The sequence below is a fragment of the Colossoma macropomum genome, unplaced genomic scaffold, assembly GCF_904425465.1.
Source record: "Colossoma macropomum unplaced genomic scaffold, Colossoma_macropomum, whole genome shotgun sequence".
NCBI lineage: Eukaryota > Metazoa > Chordata > Actinopteri > Characiformes > Serrasalmidae > Colossoma > Colossoma macropomum.
Genome location: NW_023494788.1, coordinates 39,683,318 through 39,698,946, shown reverse-complemented (window position 1 = coordinate 39,698,946; position 15,629 = coordinate 39,683,318). Strand labels below are relative to the sequence as shown.

The 15,629-nt window shown below is 42.9% G+C and overlaps 1 protein-coding gene across 2 annotated transcripts in view; it reads right to left on the bottom strand.

Moving 5' to 3' along the window:
- Positions 1 to 15,629, bottom strand: part of flt4 (fms related receptor tyrosine kinase 4) — a 58,574-nt gene that overhangs the window by 40,586 nt on the left and 2,359 nt on the right. For both annotated transcript variants that reach the window (XM_036569329.1, XM_036569328.1), the window contains exons 2-3: positions 2,036 to 2,132; positions 846 to 1,120 (exon numbers count right to left, since the gene is read on the bottom strand). In XM_036569329.1, coding sequence (XP_036425222.1) covers positions 846 to 1,120; positions 2,036 to 2,132 — 372 coding nt within the window. The remainder of the gene's footprint in view (positions 1 to 845; positions 1,121 to 2,035; positions 2,133 to 15,629) is intronic.

The window sequence follows — 15,629 nt, the reverse complement described above, 5'->3', positions numbered from 1 at the left end:
GCCCAATTCCATTTCTTCTTTTTACCTCTACCCCTTGTTTTCGAGTGTCACCCTAACCCCTTGAAACTGAGTTATAAGGGGTAGTGGTTGAAATCTTGCCCTCTGAAATGGGACCCTCAAATAAAAAAGAGCATCACTTCATTAACAGCTACCAGCACTGCTCTGTAGGCGACGCTGCCAGTCTGCAGTGATAGCAGAGGAAGGTAAAGTTCAGCTCCTCACTGCTGGGCTTTAGTTACATTTAGGGCATCATATGCCTTCAAAGAGGGGCTTTAAGACAATTATTATCACCCACCTCTGATTCTTTGGTGATACAAAGCTGAAGTCAGATATTCACCAGCTTCTTGTTCGAATTTTTCTGTTCCACCTTAAATGGAGCAGCAGTTACATTCTGGCGCTTCAGGCGTCAGAACTGCTGGACTATTTAAGGTGGAACGGGAAAATTCGCTAGCTAGCTACCGAGACATTAGCATGCTATTAGCGATTTTTTATGCTTGTTATGAAGAAAACGACCAAAATACACTGAAACGACATTAAACTAAAATAATACAATGGCTAACATTTTTTTTAACAGAGGAAATTCTCACATTTCTCTGTTTCTTTGTATCTTCTTTGTATCTCAACAGAAATTGGGACACCCTAACCCTAGACATGAACGCACAAAACAGAGGTGGTAGGGTCAAGGGGTGAAAAGGGATTGGGCCAAAATGTGTTCTAATGTGATTGGTCTGAAAGGACAAAAATATTTGTGGACATTGCCTAAACCAATCCAACTGAACACATAAGTGTGATGAGAAAATGACTCTACACATTGTCGGTATGGATGAAAACCTAGCATAGTTTACCTCGTACAAAGACATATATGCTGACGGCGGTGATTCCATCGATGACGGCTTTAATGTCCTGGTAGAAGCAGCGGTAGTAGCCAGTGTCATCGCTGTGGCTTTTGGTCAGCACAAGGGTTTTGCAGTAAGGTTTTCCAGGCTCTCCCTGACACTCTCTCACCGACAACGTTCTCTGGTCGTCAGCACGGGTGGTTGGCTGCTGCCCCTCTCGCTTGCTAAGCTCGACTTTGCTGAGAGACTGCTCAGGCCAGGCCCAGTCCAGAATGCGCTGTCCCCTGGGTCAAGAGATCAGCAAGGGTCAAGCACAGGTCACTCACATCCAGAAAGTTTAGTCAGAGGAAGCCACATGAGACAGATCTGCTTCAGACTTTAAAGCATGCACGATAATGACCTACTGACCTATTGGCACTCCTGCGCCTCCACTTGTGAAGCACTCATTGAAATTCTGTTCAATGTTCACACTTACTCCATAATTCTGCGGTGTAATACATTTAATGGCAGTCCCTTGAGCGCAGTTCTGTCTTTCCAAAGACAATGTATGCATACATTACCTGAACTATAGCTCCATGGAGCATAAATACTCCGTAAATATCAGCACCCTAGAGTAATACTTCTCAAATGACTCATAATAATGTACAATGCAGTCTCATTCCATTATCTCAGACTCCCCTGGCGCAGACACTGATTGTTGGACTACATATAGTAAAAGCCAAAGAAATAACATTGATCTCCTCCCTAACAAGATTATGAAGAACAATGATGTTCTGAACTTGAGCCACGGCTATATAAAATGCATAATGTCACTCATTAATCACATTGGGATGTGGCCAAAATAGATATTTTCCTTCCCAAGGCGCATGTTTGCTACTGCTGAAAAACAATTTATCCACTGGATTCTTTGCCAGGCCAGCTGAAGAAGGATCACGGATAAATGGAGCTGGACTGCCTTTTTCTTCCCATATGTTCAAAGACATACAGGCGATGCCTTTTCTGAAAATAGCGGAGGTACGTAAATTTCCTCCGCTATTCCTATCCAAACATAACATTCTCTGTATGTGTAAAGAACCTTCAGACTATATGATACAATTAATCAACATGACCCCTTAATGTTTACGTTAGAAGTATTTCCTCATACTAACACAAACACACTTAGAAATGGCCTCTGCATCGTGTGGTAACTTTGATCCTACCTGCAAGTAATAGTCAGTGTGTCATTGGCGTCAATCACGAGTTGGTCTTTGGAGCTGTCGAGAGCAGGTGGTGTCATAGAAAACCCAGCCACCAGACCTGAGGAAAAAAGGAGAGTTTTTAAAAGAGAGGGATTTACCTTTTTCGACTTAGAGCTTCTGATAGCGGCTTCTTAGGGAGCAATCAAAACGGCTGCAGGTTACTGGCACCCGTCAACGGTCATGATGAAGGTTTAGATGCCGTTATTCATTACTGGAGATTTGCTATCAATCCGTTAGGTAATCCTCAGTAATCTGTGGGATCACCTGAGCAAACATGAACAGATGTAGCACTGGCTTTAAATCAAGTCAGGGTGATTTTGATTTATTTCCTGCTGGTAGTGCTTGATGTTCCAAGAGCCCATTAAGGCGCTTTTCTACTGGAAGCCATTTCTCAGATGGGTTAGAAGGACATGGCAAAAGGTCACCGCACACATGTCAAATGATCTTTGACCATCATTAGCACGTTCACAGTTGCAGTCTAAAGGCATAAAGCCGATGAAAATGTCACGGGAGACATGTGGCACACCTGGAAATGGTTAGAGATGAAAGCATGAACGTAATGCTGGGCGATACGACCTCAAATCAATATCACGATTAATTGGATGTTTTACCTTGATTACAATTAATGAACGATTATTTTGTTTTTGTTTTGTTTTTTTGGGTTTTTTTTTGCCCTCATTGTTCACTGAAAAGGTTTGTACTGTAAATGAAGTCTGCATATCTTAATGTAAATCGTCTCAACAGCCAGATCAGATATCACGGGGCTTTTATGTCAATCCAACTCGACATTTGTCATAATTTCGCACTGCTGAGACCCAAAAAACATTTATGGTGATATTTCTGTACAAAACATAAAAGAGACTCATCCAAAACCCTCCGTGTTTGAAGAGATTTTGAAAGAAATGGCTGAACGCGGCTGGAGGAGGACGAGGCTGCAGCGTCAAAGAACAGTTAAAAGGCTGAAAGCAAAGTTTAAAGAATCTGAGGACACAAACCAAAGAAGTGACCGCGCCCTTTTTACGGCTCGAACACATTCTGGGTGATGAGCCCAGCTGTCAGTCAGTGAAGCTTCATGATGGCTCCTGTGATGCTGGTGAAGATGAAGCTGATCCTCCAGGAGCGACTGGCGTTCGATTATAGTCAGGATTGTTTACCTCTGGATGAGCCGTGAAGCAGCGTGACGCTCTGTTCTTTTGAGCCTGTGGGTCAGTTTGGGAGCTGATCTGTTCAGACTGATGTCGCATACAGATCACATTTAAAAGATACTGTAAACAGCCAAACAAAAAAATCAGATTTGGTAAGAAAATCAGATTTGGGCCACTTTTACCTGCTGTGTGAATGTAGCCTTAGCCTCCATGTTGCAGACTGGACATGGCGGACACTTGACTACACGTGCGGTAGTACGTTTTTAAGGGGACAGTGCATGAACACACAGAGTGGGGAAAAGAATTAACAGAATTTTTACAAAATCTAAGTAACCGACGTGGGCAAGATTACGTCGGTTGGAGGTTCTGAATGCCAGTTTCGATTACTTTTTGATTAATCACCCACCCTACATGAACATGTATCACCTTTAAATGAATCTGTGATCTTACTTTATACTGCAGTTTTATAAAAGTAAAAATAGTAACTCAAAACACTGCATGCAAAGACGGCATTTTTTTGTCAAATAAGAACATAAAACAAAAGATACACAACGCATTTGGCACCATAAAGCATTACATTCTTCATTGAAGACTCTACTATTTACCCTGTTAACCCTTGTGTTACTCGGTGGTCTGGTGGACCCACTGTATTATAGTTTATTTAAATCAATACAGCCTAACAATTCATGTGAAAATACCAGATGTTTAAAATATCACAAGTGGCCATTAGTGGTCCCTTAGCAGCTGTAGCCAGTCAGCAGCCTGTCCATGTTGTCCACCCTCACACACACAAACACACACACTAACAGCAGTCCATGTAGGAGAAGAACAGAGTGAAGGGCACAGCACCTCCACACTTTTATTCCCCGTGAGGTCACTAATAGGCGGACCGCGGTCCGAGTCCGGACCAAGGCGCTGTCCTATGCAGACCTGGACCTATAACCGATAAATTATGGAGAATTATCTAATTTCGACGGGGGTGGTTTAATTTAATTTCACAGTGAGATACTGTAGAACTCTAGATCAAAGAGTGGTCCCTCTCACTAATAACTATCATAGGTCTGGCTGATAAAGCGATGTGATGATGGACAAGTAACCCGATGACAATGTGTAAAAGGCGACAATCGTCATTTTGGGAGTAGAACTGAGAGATAAATAGAGAGGACTAATTTACTCTTAAACTGCTTCTAAATATATTGGCAAACATTTAAGAAGTGCATGGGCACATCGACAGTCTATTTTTATTTATTTGAGAGACAGAGAGAAAGAGATGCTGTAACACTAGCTTTTCTGCACAGCTTCTCCATCAACTTATTTTACTCCACGTTAAGTTTAGCTTGAGCGAATGGGATTGATAACAAATGCCGTCATGCTTTGAAACTTCAGCTCGACTTGCTGCTGTAAACGAAAAAAACGAGCTAAAGTGACGAGATATTACCTTAGAGCAGCTAGCTATATCCTGGAGAGAAAGTTCTGATTCTGTTCTTCTGATATTATCAATAAACACGATTTTTAAATACAAAAATATCATGCTAGTTATTTTTAGATATCACTCATTACTAACCTCCACCGCCTCTTCATCTAAACTCAACCAGAATGAGGAATTCTCTCAGGATTTTTTTTAAATCCCACTTAATTAGTGGAATTAATTCACAAAGCAGAACTTCAAGGGATGTTTGTTCACCGAATTCCTTCCTGAAACACCAGGACCGGATGTACTAACGCTTTTGATGTTCTAAGCCTTCACGCCACTTTCAGGTTTCAGTTAGGCATGAAACTAGTGCACAAGCCTGAACATACAGTTTATCAGCTTTGTGCATTGTAAAATGCAAAATACATGCATATTTACAAGGAAATTTGGGCAACCCTGATCAAACGACAAGCTTTTGTTGATTTTCTACATGAAAAAAGGGACACATCCTCCCCAGAGAAAACACTTCTGTGGTTTTTACTGCACAATTGATGTTTATTTGCTGAACTGAACATATTTGAATGTGCAAAAGTTATAGCACATTTTATATTTTACATTTAATTTTATATTTAATTTTTTCCCATTATGTCAAACTCTGCAAATGAACAGAAACTGTGCACTAAAACTTGCTTAGGTGGTGAATAAATTAATTTATTAACACCATTATTTCGCTGTCTCTTTCAAACCCCGGTCCTCTCGCACGAGCAGTTAATGGACGAGTAGTTTTGTGTGATAAGCTGCAGTCTTAGTACACTGAATGTTAAATTCAGGTGCATTTTGGGCACATATTGCGCTACCATCATTCTGCAGTGCACCTGTGCTCTTACGTACATCTATACATTACAACAGTTAACATTTTTCTGGAAACTGTATGTACATTTTATGCTTTGAGGGCTGCTTAATTAAAATTCATGAGTGGCCACAATCAGAAACAAGAGATGTGAGAAAAACAAAGACATCAGCTTCTCTCTGTGCTGAGCAAAGCGAAGCGTCTAGCATGGCCCTCTTCCTGATAGGCCAGCAGCACACATGCCAATCAGAAGTCACATTTCTGGAGCGCCGCGTTTCATGTACACAATCCAAGTGCTTCAGATGCATCCTGCCTCCGCAGACCACAATAGGATTTTGTAAATATTCAACAGTAGGTCCATGACCTGTTTATAGTTTGAGTTGAGCCTCTTGGCAGCTGGCAGATTTTCTTGCTGATATTTCAAGCTCTGCAGTTTTATTCTTGAACATCAACTGAGTGAAAACAATACCAACAGAAAGGTTTACTTAAGCTTTTTTTTTCATCAGTCGGCGTGCTGTTTTCAAATTGTATGCTAATGACATGCTAGCATAATCATATGCTTGCTGGATGATGATGATGACACTAATGATGATGAAGATTACAGTGTAAACTCTTTCTTGGCTCAGAAGGGACTCACTGGTAGGCGAAGACAGAAGGTTCTTTCTCTCTTCCTATCTCATCACTACCACCCTATCTAATGCTGTGGTCTGCATGGTTTAATACATTATGGTGGTTAGTGTGCTGTTTGGAATGCACTGAATCACTGAACACGTCAGTGCGGCCTAAGAGTAACACGGTACGGTGAACCCACAGAACAGTTTTGTGAAATAGAGGCCTTTAAATTGTATGTACCCTTACACTAGAGAGAAGTGGGCAAGGTTCGTTTGAGATTTCATTCAAGGCTTTTTGAAGACTCTACTATTTACCCTGTTAACCCTTGTGTTACTCGGTGGTCTGGTGGACCCACTGTATTATAGTTTGTTTAAATCAATACAGCCTAACAATTCATGTGAAAATACCAGATGTTTAAAATATCACAAGTGGCCATTAGTGGTCCCTTAGCAGCTGTAGCCAGTCAGCCGCCCGTCCATGTTGTCCACCCTCACACACACAAACACACACATACACACTAACAGCAGGCCATGGAGGAGAAGAACAGAGTGAAGGGCACAGCACCTCCACACTTTTATTCCCCGTGAGGTCACTAATAGGCGGACCGCGGTCCGAGTCCGGACCCAGACGCTGTCCTATGCAGACCTGGACCTATAACCGATAAATTATGGAGAATTATCTAATTTCGACGGGGTGGTCCTATTTAATCACGTGTTGTCAATATCACACGTGACGCTACCCAGCCAATCAGATCTGTGCATTACGATGAGCACTGAGACTCGAGTGAGTGATGCACACACATGGGAGGGACGAGGCGAGAAACAGCAGTCAGAGAAGAAAATGAGTCAGAGGGAAATTATTTCACATGTCGTGCTCTAAAAAGAAAAAACTGACAATAAATATTGTTGAAATATGACTGAATTGTACTTTATTTGATTTGATATTCAGTTGTTGACTGTATAAGATGTTGATATAACTACTAGGCTACTTCAGTAAACAGTATATGGCACTGAATCATTATGCAAGTTAGACATTATGATGTTCCGGACCTTCGCTTGAGGAAATTTTCTCTAACTGGACCTTACTGAATATTAATCAAATACCCTTGTTTTATATGTTCTTCACAGAAAATGAGCAAAGGCTGAGGAATCAAGGGTTGAAATGATAATAAATCACATATTTTTTTCTTTTGGTAAACATTGAAAATGGGTCCCACAGACCCCAACACCACACCAGGGTTAAGGTCAAATCATAGCTCAGAAAAGGAGATTTTCCTTTTCAACAGACGTTTTGGCCAACATGGGGAGGCTATGTTTGAAAATGACTAGCTGCACCATTTGCAATCTGCTTATTGACACAACGCAAGCTGTAACTGCGACGAAGACCTGCTGTGTCCTAGTCTCGCTCCCAGCAGGTACACACTGCCATCTTGCCTTTTCAAAGGCCTAGTGATGTGCCTCGCTGCAGACGGCCAAGCTGTAGCTGTCCTGGGGCTACAATATAGGACCCAAGGGCCTTCTGTCTCACGGACTTTTCACTCATTTGTGGTTGTTCAAATAAACAGCACAATGCAGAGGCCAACAAGTCAGAGGAAACCCCCTGCACAGCGTCTCTTGCCTCCACTATTTCGGGAACAGACAATTTCCAAACTCTAACAGAAAAACAGAAAGAGGACAACATTCCTGCGGAGAAAAGTACAGGCCCGCAGCCTGCAGGCACCACCTTGACCCCTCAGGGTTCACATCTTCCTTTCAATTGTCCAAACACCAAAGCATTCGCAGTGGAAGCCAGGACCTTTCTGCAGCCCAGAGCTCTCTAATTGATTTTTATGAAGCATGGGCAGGAAGCAGTTCTCCAAGGGTGCGTTTGTTGGATCAGGGCCGAGTTTGGAGTGTTAAGAGTGTGCCTGCACAACGAGGATTTTCAGTGTGTGCAGAACTGTTATGAAATATTAAACTCATAGCTTTTTTGCACCAAGGGCGTGGAGGGTACACCGTCTCATGATAACAAACAATAATATCCATGAATATCCTCTTTCCTTGGCTCCACAGAGTACGCAGCAAATAAAGCTGACTATTTAGCCTGTAATAACTGCAGTTATTCATTATTAATTCACAAACTGATTCATACGGTTCATTTGGAGCTAAAACACTCCATGTGGTGAACACAAGCCAGAGGCTTAGGTATAGTTCATTTCAGCATGCCGAGGAGCGCTACAGATGTTTGCAACTATGCACTCTCTATTTATGAAATTTCATCAAAGGCTATTTACGTTCCCAGCAGGCTCACACTACCATACGACCGCAGCCCACATTACTCAGACACTGTCTGCACATGTTGCAAGCACAGAAACAAACGATAATGCAAGCTACGAAAGAGTGAGGATTAGGAGGAGTGGGAAAATGAAGGAATAAGATTTTGCTCTCCTGGGTGGGGGGATAGAGGTCCACCCCAGGGGCAGAGCTGACTGATTGCTGATACTGTAGAGCAGGCAGGAGCCAAAGACTGCTGATGGATTTCTCGAATAGCTCAACTGCTTCACTGACATACCAGTCTTTCTCTTCGCTGATTCTCTGACCAGAGATGGTTCAGTGCCAAGTTTCTGGTCAGAGAGTAGGATGAGAAATCCAGCATAGCCATGAGGTGGTGGTGTTAACGTGATGGAAACGCTGTGTATGCATTATAAATAATACGCATGTGTGCATGCCTTACCTTTCACATGAGCCGTAGGCCATTATGCATCCTACAATGTGTCTATTTCACACACGCAGCCAGGCATGAGGTACAGTGGAACTATACGTTCACACAACCTCGTGCCTCATTTGGTATGTTATGCTGCAGCCCAGGATAAGGAAAAGAGTGGGCATTTCGCCATCTTGCATTGCACTGCGTTGGTTCCATGTGATTTAGGATGATCTATATCCACATGGAGCCCATGCTGTGAAAGAAGGAGAATATGCTGGGCCCTGTATGGTGGCTGGAGATGATTTATGGCGAACAATAAGAAGCTCCCAGTGTGAACTGTCACATCTTCTTCCCTGCATATATCCCTCACGGTATTCCTCCCAGATGTGTAGGTTGCACTGAAAAAAGGCTAACTTGCAGAACCGGGCTGGTGTCCTGGCTCCAGATATGCATGTTGAGGGTGAACTCACTGCTGACTCTGAGAGAATGTCAGACTCATGAAGTTTGTCTAGTGCCAAAACAAGGAGTATAGATACGCTTGGATTCTACAGAGGCACGCAGCAAATCGCAGGCATTTGGGAAATGTGGGATATCCCAGCCCAGATTCAGATGGGGCTTAGCATACTTAGAATCCTCCGTTAGGAATCAGATTTTAGTCTCGATGTGGGACAGTTATGGAAGCCTTGTGTGCCAGATGTCAATCTTTTCCATAAGAATATGTACCCATGTCACCTCCCCAAACATGCTATATGTGTCTTCAGCCTGGAGTAGATTTACAACAGCTTTGAATATGATAAATAACTAATATATAAGCAATTAGTGGAGTTGACTGACAGGTAGTGGCAGCTAAAGGCACATATTGTATTGTTTTAGTGTAATTCAAAGCCTAAGGCAAAGGGAACCACGCCTGCCTTTATATATATAGTCCATCTGTTTCTCTGCATACTTTGCTAACTCCCTTTTACCCTGTTCTTCAGTGGTCAGGACCCCCATGGACCCTCACAGAGCAGATACTATTTGGGTGGTGGATCATTCTCAGCACTGCAGTAACACTGACGTGGTGGTGGTGTGTTAGTGTGTGTTGCGCTGGTCTGAGTGGATCAGACACAGCAGTGCTGCTGGAGTTTTTAAACACCTCAGTGTCACTGCTGGACTGAGAATAGTCCACCAACCAAAAATATCCAGCCAACAGCGTCCTGTGGGCAGCCTCCTGTGACCACTGATGAAGGAATAGAGGATGACCAACACAAACTGTGCAGCAGCAGATGAGCTATCGTCTCTGACTTTACATCCACAAGGTGGACTGACAAGGTAGGAGTGTCTAATAGAGTGGACAGTGAGTGGACACTGTGTTGATCCATTCGTACCAGCACAACCCACACTAATACACCACCACCATGTCAGTGTTACTGTAGTGCTGAGAATGATCCACCACCCAAATAGTACCTGCTCTGAGAGGGTCCATGGGAGTCCTGACCACTGAAGAACAGGGTAACAGGGGGCTAACAAAGTATGCAAAGAAACACATGGACTACAGTCTGATAAAATGGACAATGAGCGCAGAAACAAGAAGGTGGTCATAATGTTATGCCTGATTGGTATATATATATATATATATATTTCTCTTTCTATTCACTAACAGTGCTCCATGTTAAATACTTAATCTGTTGTAGTCAGCACATGAGGCAATATATTAAACCCAGTCATTTTCTATATTACATAATACAAGCGTAGGCCTGAAGCCTCCTCACAGTAATGACATTTCTACAATTTTAGCATAAATATTTAAAGGCTGTGAAGCCTTTAATTTGTTCTGGCCTAGAGACTGTTCATGAGCAGTGTTCAAGGTTCACTTGAGCTAAGCCCTGGGCAAATCCAAACGGATTCAATGCATGACACACAGAGCATTACACAAGGCACAAGCTAAAAGCTAATAGCTTTAACACTAACACATACAGCCTTTTTTTGGGGTTCCTTGTCTTTTTGCAGACATTTGGATGCATAGTTTTGAATGTGTACATATTCATGATCTGTGGGTAGATGTACAGTTTTCCCAGGCAAAAGTTCTCTTTGTGCAAAACAGAGAATTCCTCATCATGATCATTACATGACGAGATCTGAGAGCATGTTGAACATGATAGCCCTGCTGCTGCGAGGCCCAAAGCTTGTCCTATTTGAACATGAGTGCGCAATACTCCCTCAGCTAATCTTAATGGCTGTTTAGCCAGACATGTGGGTTGCACAGATACTAAGCATTTTTCTCAGGAGATGAGTGTTAATTTAATGCTCATTAAGAGCTCGACACAGATCATGTTACGAGGATATATTTCATTAGGACGAAGCAAATGATTCAGTGAGCTACTTTTCCAAGTTGTGGTGCACATGTTGCCCTAATTTGAACCAAATACTCAAGAAAGCAGCAAAACCGCTGAGGCAATACAGCTGGATTTCCATCAACATGTTGAAATCTATATAACAGGTATCTATTAGTTATAAGGAGCTGAATTTGTGATGGAGAAAGAGCTTTGTGTCTTTAAACGGACCACATGTCTAGAGGCTTTACCAACCTTGGCCCCAACAAAACTGGTCATGCAACAGATGTGTGGTTTGCCCATCATTCTTTCTGCTGACTAAAACAAACGGCCCGCGGCATCAATTTGTCACAGTCAAGAAAAGCCGACGTCAAGCTGCCGTCTATTTTGACAACCAGCAGTCCCGTGGAAAGTAGATAAACCAGATCCACTAAGCAATGGTTAGTTTATAGTCAATTTTTACCCTTTGAAGACACAGCGGCACTGCTTATCTCCTAAAAATATACAGCAGTAGGGTCTTAGGCCTTTACAAGTACACAACGTGAAAGAGTTTTCTTTTTTGTACTACATAAACGGAAACATGGCAGTTTTGATAGGCACTGATTTTTTCTGTCATTTCCAGTAAATTTCCTGTTTTCCTGCCTCGGTTCTCGCTTCACAATTTCCTTTTGAGAGAAACAGTGACATTTTTTCTATTAGCTTTTCCTCTGCTCTCGGCAATTTTCTTCCCCACTGTCAATGGAAAGTTCACCAATTTTTCAGAATTTCACACGCCCAGCTTTACCCCTTTACTCGACGAGTTCATTACTGAGCCCAATATATTTCAGTTAGGTTCAAACTTTGAAGGTCAGCACAAATGTCTCAAGAATGCCACCCACTCACATGGTACACTCTGAGGTCTTGGAAGGAATGATGGAAGAAAATGGAAAAGACAGAAATGAAATGGCCATTTTGTAAATGTACTCTTAAAAAAAGTTTAAGTGAGAAAAATAATGCAGAAAAACCGTGCACAAGACCTTCTTCAGTGCAAATACTGATGCTGAACTAAATCCAGTTTGATTTTGTACAACCTACACCTACAAATCAATAGTACTGATAATAATAGTACAGCAGCAGTAATAGCAGCAACAATGTATATGGCCAAAATCAGGCTATGAATGAGGTCCCTTTCACACAAAAGCTCTAGAGAAGTAGGTGTCAGGAAGGAGTTTATACGTGAAGTTGAACGCCGTGCTTTTTATAAAGTAAGGACGCGCTCTGACAAGGCCAAAGCCTACCTTTCCAGTCGGACAGAGGGGCCCAGAGCCAGCACTGCCATGCACTGAAATAGCACTGTGTCCGGCCGGCAAGAGGGGCAGCCAGGCCATGGAACAGACCTCCTCCCCGGATTGAAGAGTCAGCATCCCCCTGCTCCCTGTGGAGGAGCTTAGTCAACACTGGGGCGGGGATGTGCAACACACTTCACAGAAAGACAGAAAGAGTAAAGCTTTTTGGGCCTAATTCCTCTTTCCTCTCCACACAAGGCCAGCACTGACTTTGATTCCTTTGTTGTCTATGAAGGATGAGAGCCAAAGAGAAACTGTAGGTTTTTTGTGCACATTTATCTGCCTGCTAGTGCCCTTCCTATTTCCTGACTGGACTTGAAGTGAGGATGTTTTGGGGGTGGTGGGGGGGACAGGGGGTGGGAGGCATCAGCGTGTGTTTCCTACATGCCGCTCTTGTCCCCTGACTACAATTTCCTGTACCTGTGCCGACGGCCACACAGGACGCACTCGGCTTTCCACTGCGCTGTTTCAATTGTCATCACGTTCGGCCCAAAATTACTTCCCTCTGCAAGGTTAGAAGGAAGAGCATTTTCCACTGACGACTGCAGCAGAACAACAGATTCTCATGCACTTCGGGGCCTTGGGTCGAAACCAGATACACGCGCATGAGCCCAAATTGCACGTAGGTCTCCCGCTGACCTAGAGTAGTGTTAATTCCTTTGTTCGAATCAGTGGGGATGTCCCGTCATCCTTACTCTGGAGAAATATATTGTACCGACACTCCCATTAATTGAGCAGACATTTAAAATGGCAAAGTTCCAAGTCATTGCCTCACATTTCAGATAACGAGGGATTCCCCACAGAGCAAATAAATCTGATGAAGCATGGCGGTGCTGATGCGGCCATAGAATACAAACAGAAAGGTCGGAAGGAGGTAAGGGGGTTAGATAATAGAATGGGTGTGGGAGGCCAGGAGGAAGCTGGCAGTTTCCTCAGAGCCTACTAAATACTCTCTTTCCCATGAACCCTCACTGACCTCAATGACAGGGCATGTCATATCGGTAACCAGACAAACCTTGTGATGATGCCTCATATGGCAACATGACTTTTTGCCACAGGCCGTTAGATTCAAATTAAAAGACTTCAATTTAGAATTTTTTCAAAGGCGTCTTATTTTCAATAGAAAACACTGTGACAGGCCTGTTATAAACACAAACTAATAAACAAATAGAAATTCTACATAAGTACTGATGTTCTCTTAAATAGAGCTCCATGTAAAACAAACAGCTATTCCTAAGGATCTTTAGAGTAGATGTCAGTCAGAAGAAATGAAAAGGCGGTAGTTTTTTATTGGGCCCAAATGTGAGACTTTCAGAAAAAACATGCTCTCTTGTAGCCTTCAGTTAATTTATTAGAATAGGAAATACCAAAACAAACCTTATCAGCACTCATGCTTTGCAAAGCTTCATGCATACAAACCAGGCTATCTCGAAATAAACATTAGCCCCCTGCTCACTGAATCAGACTGTAATGCTTGGATTTCTGTTGAGATTAAATAAATGAATTAAACATGGTCCTCAGTCATTAACTAATCAAGACAGTAATCAGTCATTAACTAATGAAATGTAATTGCAATAAGACAGAGTCCTTCCCGGACCGGAACGGAGAGCATCTCTCGAACAAAAGAAAACAGTTCCACCCACATGACTTCTTTCCTATTATGTCTGGACACCAAGGAGTGTTTTTTTCATGCCCACCTACAGCTGCAACATTAGATGCAAAGAATCTAAACACAAAGCATTTCAAATTTGAGCAAAGTTTACAGAAGGGAAAAGGCTCTGTGGGGGCCGATAGCTGCTGGAGGCTGCATGTCTGTGTGTATGTGCTGCCCATCTCTGCCTTAATTGCCTCTCCTGGAGCACACTACAGTAGATTATACCTAAAACTAGAAGATTCCGTAGCTTCCCGGCCCAATAATGACATTCTCACTTCAAACACGGCCCTGTAGGTCGAGTGAAACATCACTGAGTAAGTCTCAAGCTGTTTTTAATCACCACGGCGGTAACATGAAACATGCTGCAGTGAGTGAGCTGTCCGAGAAAAGGGACAAGTGGAGGCCGGGAGTGTATTTAAACATCCTTTTGGAGTAACGTGCTCGTAGCATTTGTGCCCTGTCATTTGGACTTCAAGGAACATTCGAGAGTTTTTCAAAACTGAAATGGTAGCCGTGTTAAATCAGCCAGCTCAAGGGCTAATCGTCTCCCATTCAGGGGAATTACCTTAACAGCCCACAGAAGCTTACTTGAAATCAATAAAAGTGCACGGCTTCTTCTGCTGCCCCTGGCGCTTGTCTTTTGAACGAGCTTTGCCTCCGATGAAATAACAATCATCTCTTTTGTGCCTCAAAGTCTCCAATTTTCCCATTTTTGCTTCGGTTAAGGTTAGTGTTCAGATAAGTAATTGGGGGACCACTTCTAATAATTGGACCCAGTCTTGGCTACAACAAAACAGCCGAATTCCCTCGGCCACCAAGCCTCCATGTGGTTTTCATTTGTGAAGATATTTAACAGAGACACATATATCTGGGTTTCTTATGGCTGTGGATTCCTAATGTTGAGGGAGGCCATCTTTCCGCAGAAGCCTCCACCCAAGGTGCGGGGAACGGTATGCATAACCCGGCAGGCGGCAAGTTCCCCTCCTGGGTCTCACTAACTGACACCTGCGATGACAGACGATCTCTCGATACGCTCTTTATTTGGAATTCAATGAGGGGAAGCTTTCATACCAAACGCCGCTCTGAATGCTCCACAGTCTTGGCCAGTGAACGCCAGGGGAACGTTCCCCTAAGAACATGCTCTGATTCCTCAGATCCAAGCAGAGAACTGGGGCTTTTGTTGTCTCAAACGGTCCTCTAGATATTATGACTGGCGAACAGCACATCCCTCACTGAGAGTTTGATTTCAGAGATGGGTTACTGGAGCAGAGTTGTGTACAGAGGAAATACCACAGTGCCAAATCTCTCAAGCATGATTATCATAATCCACAAAAGAGGCATCTAACAGGAAGTCGGCTTAAACAGGGTGACCTTTCATATACCTAAACTTAATTATCATTTCATGAGAGAACAATAAAGGGGCAAAAAGTGAATAAAGCAGCCGCCAAACATTTTCCTGTTGTTGGAACCTGATGGCTTTACCAGACCATCAAACCAATTAAGTGCTGTTCAGCTGGAAGAGCGAACTTAGGTTAAAGCGCAAGCAGCGATGCCAAAACTG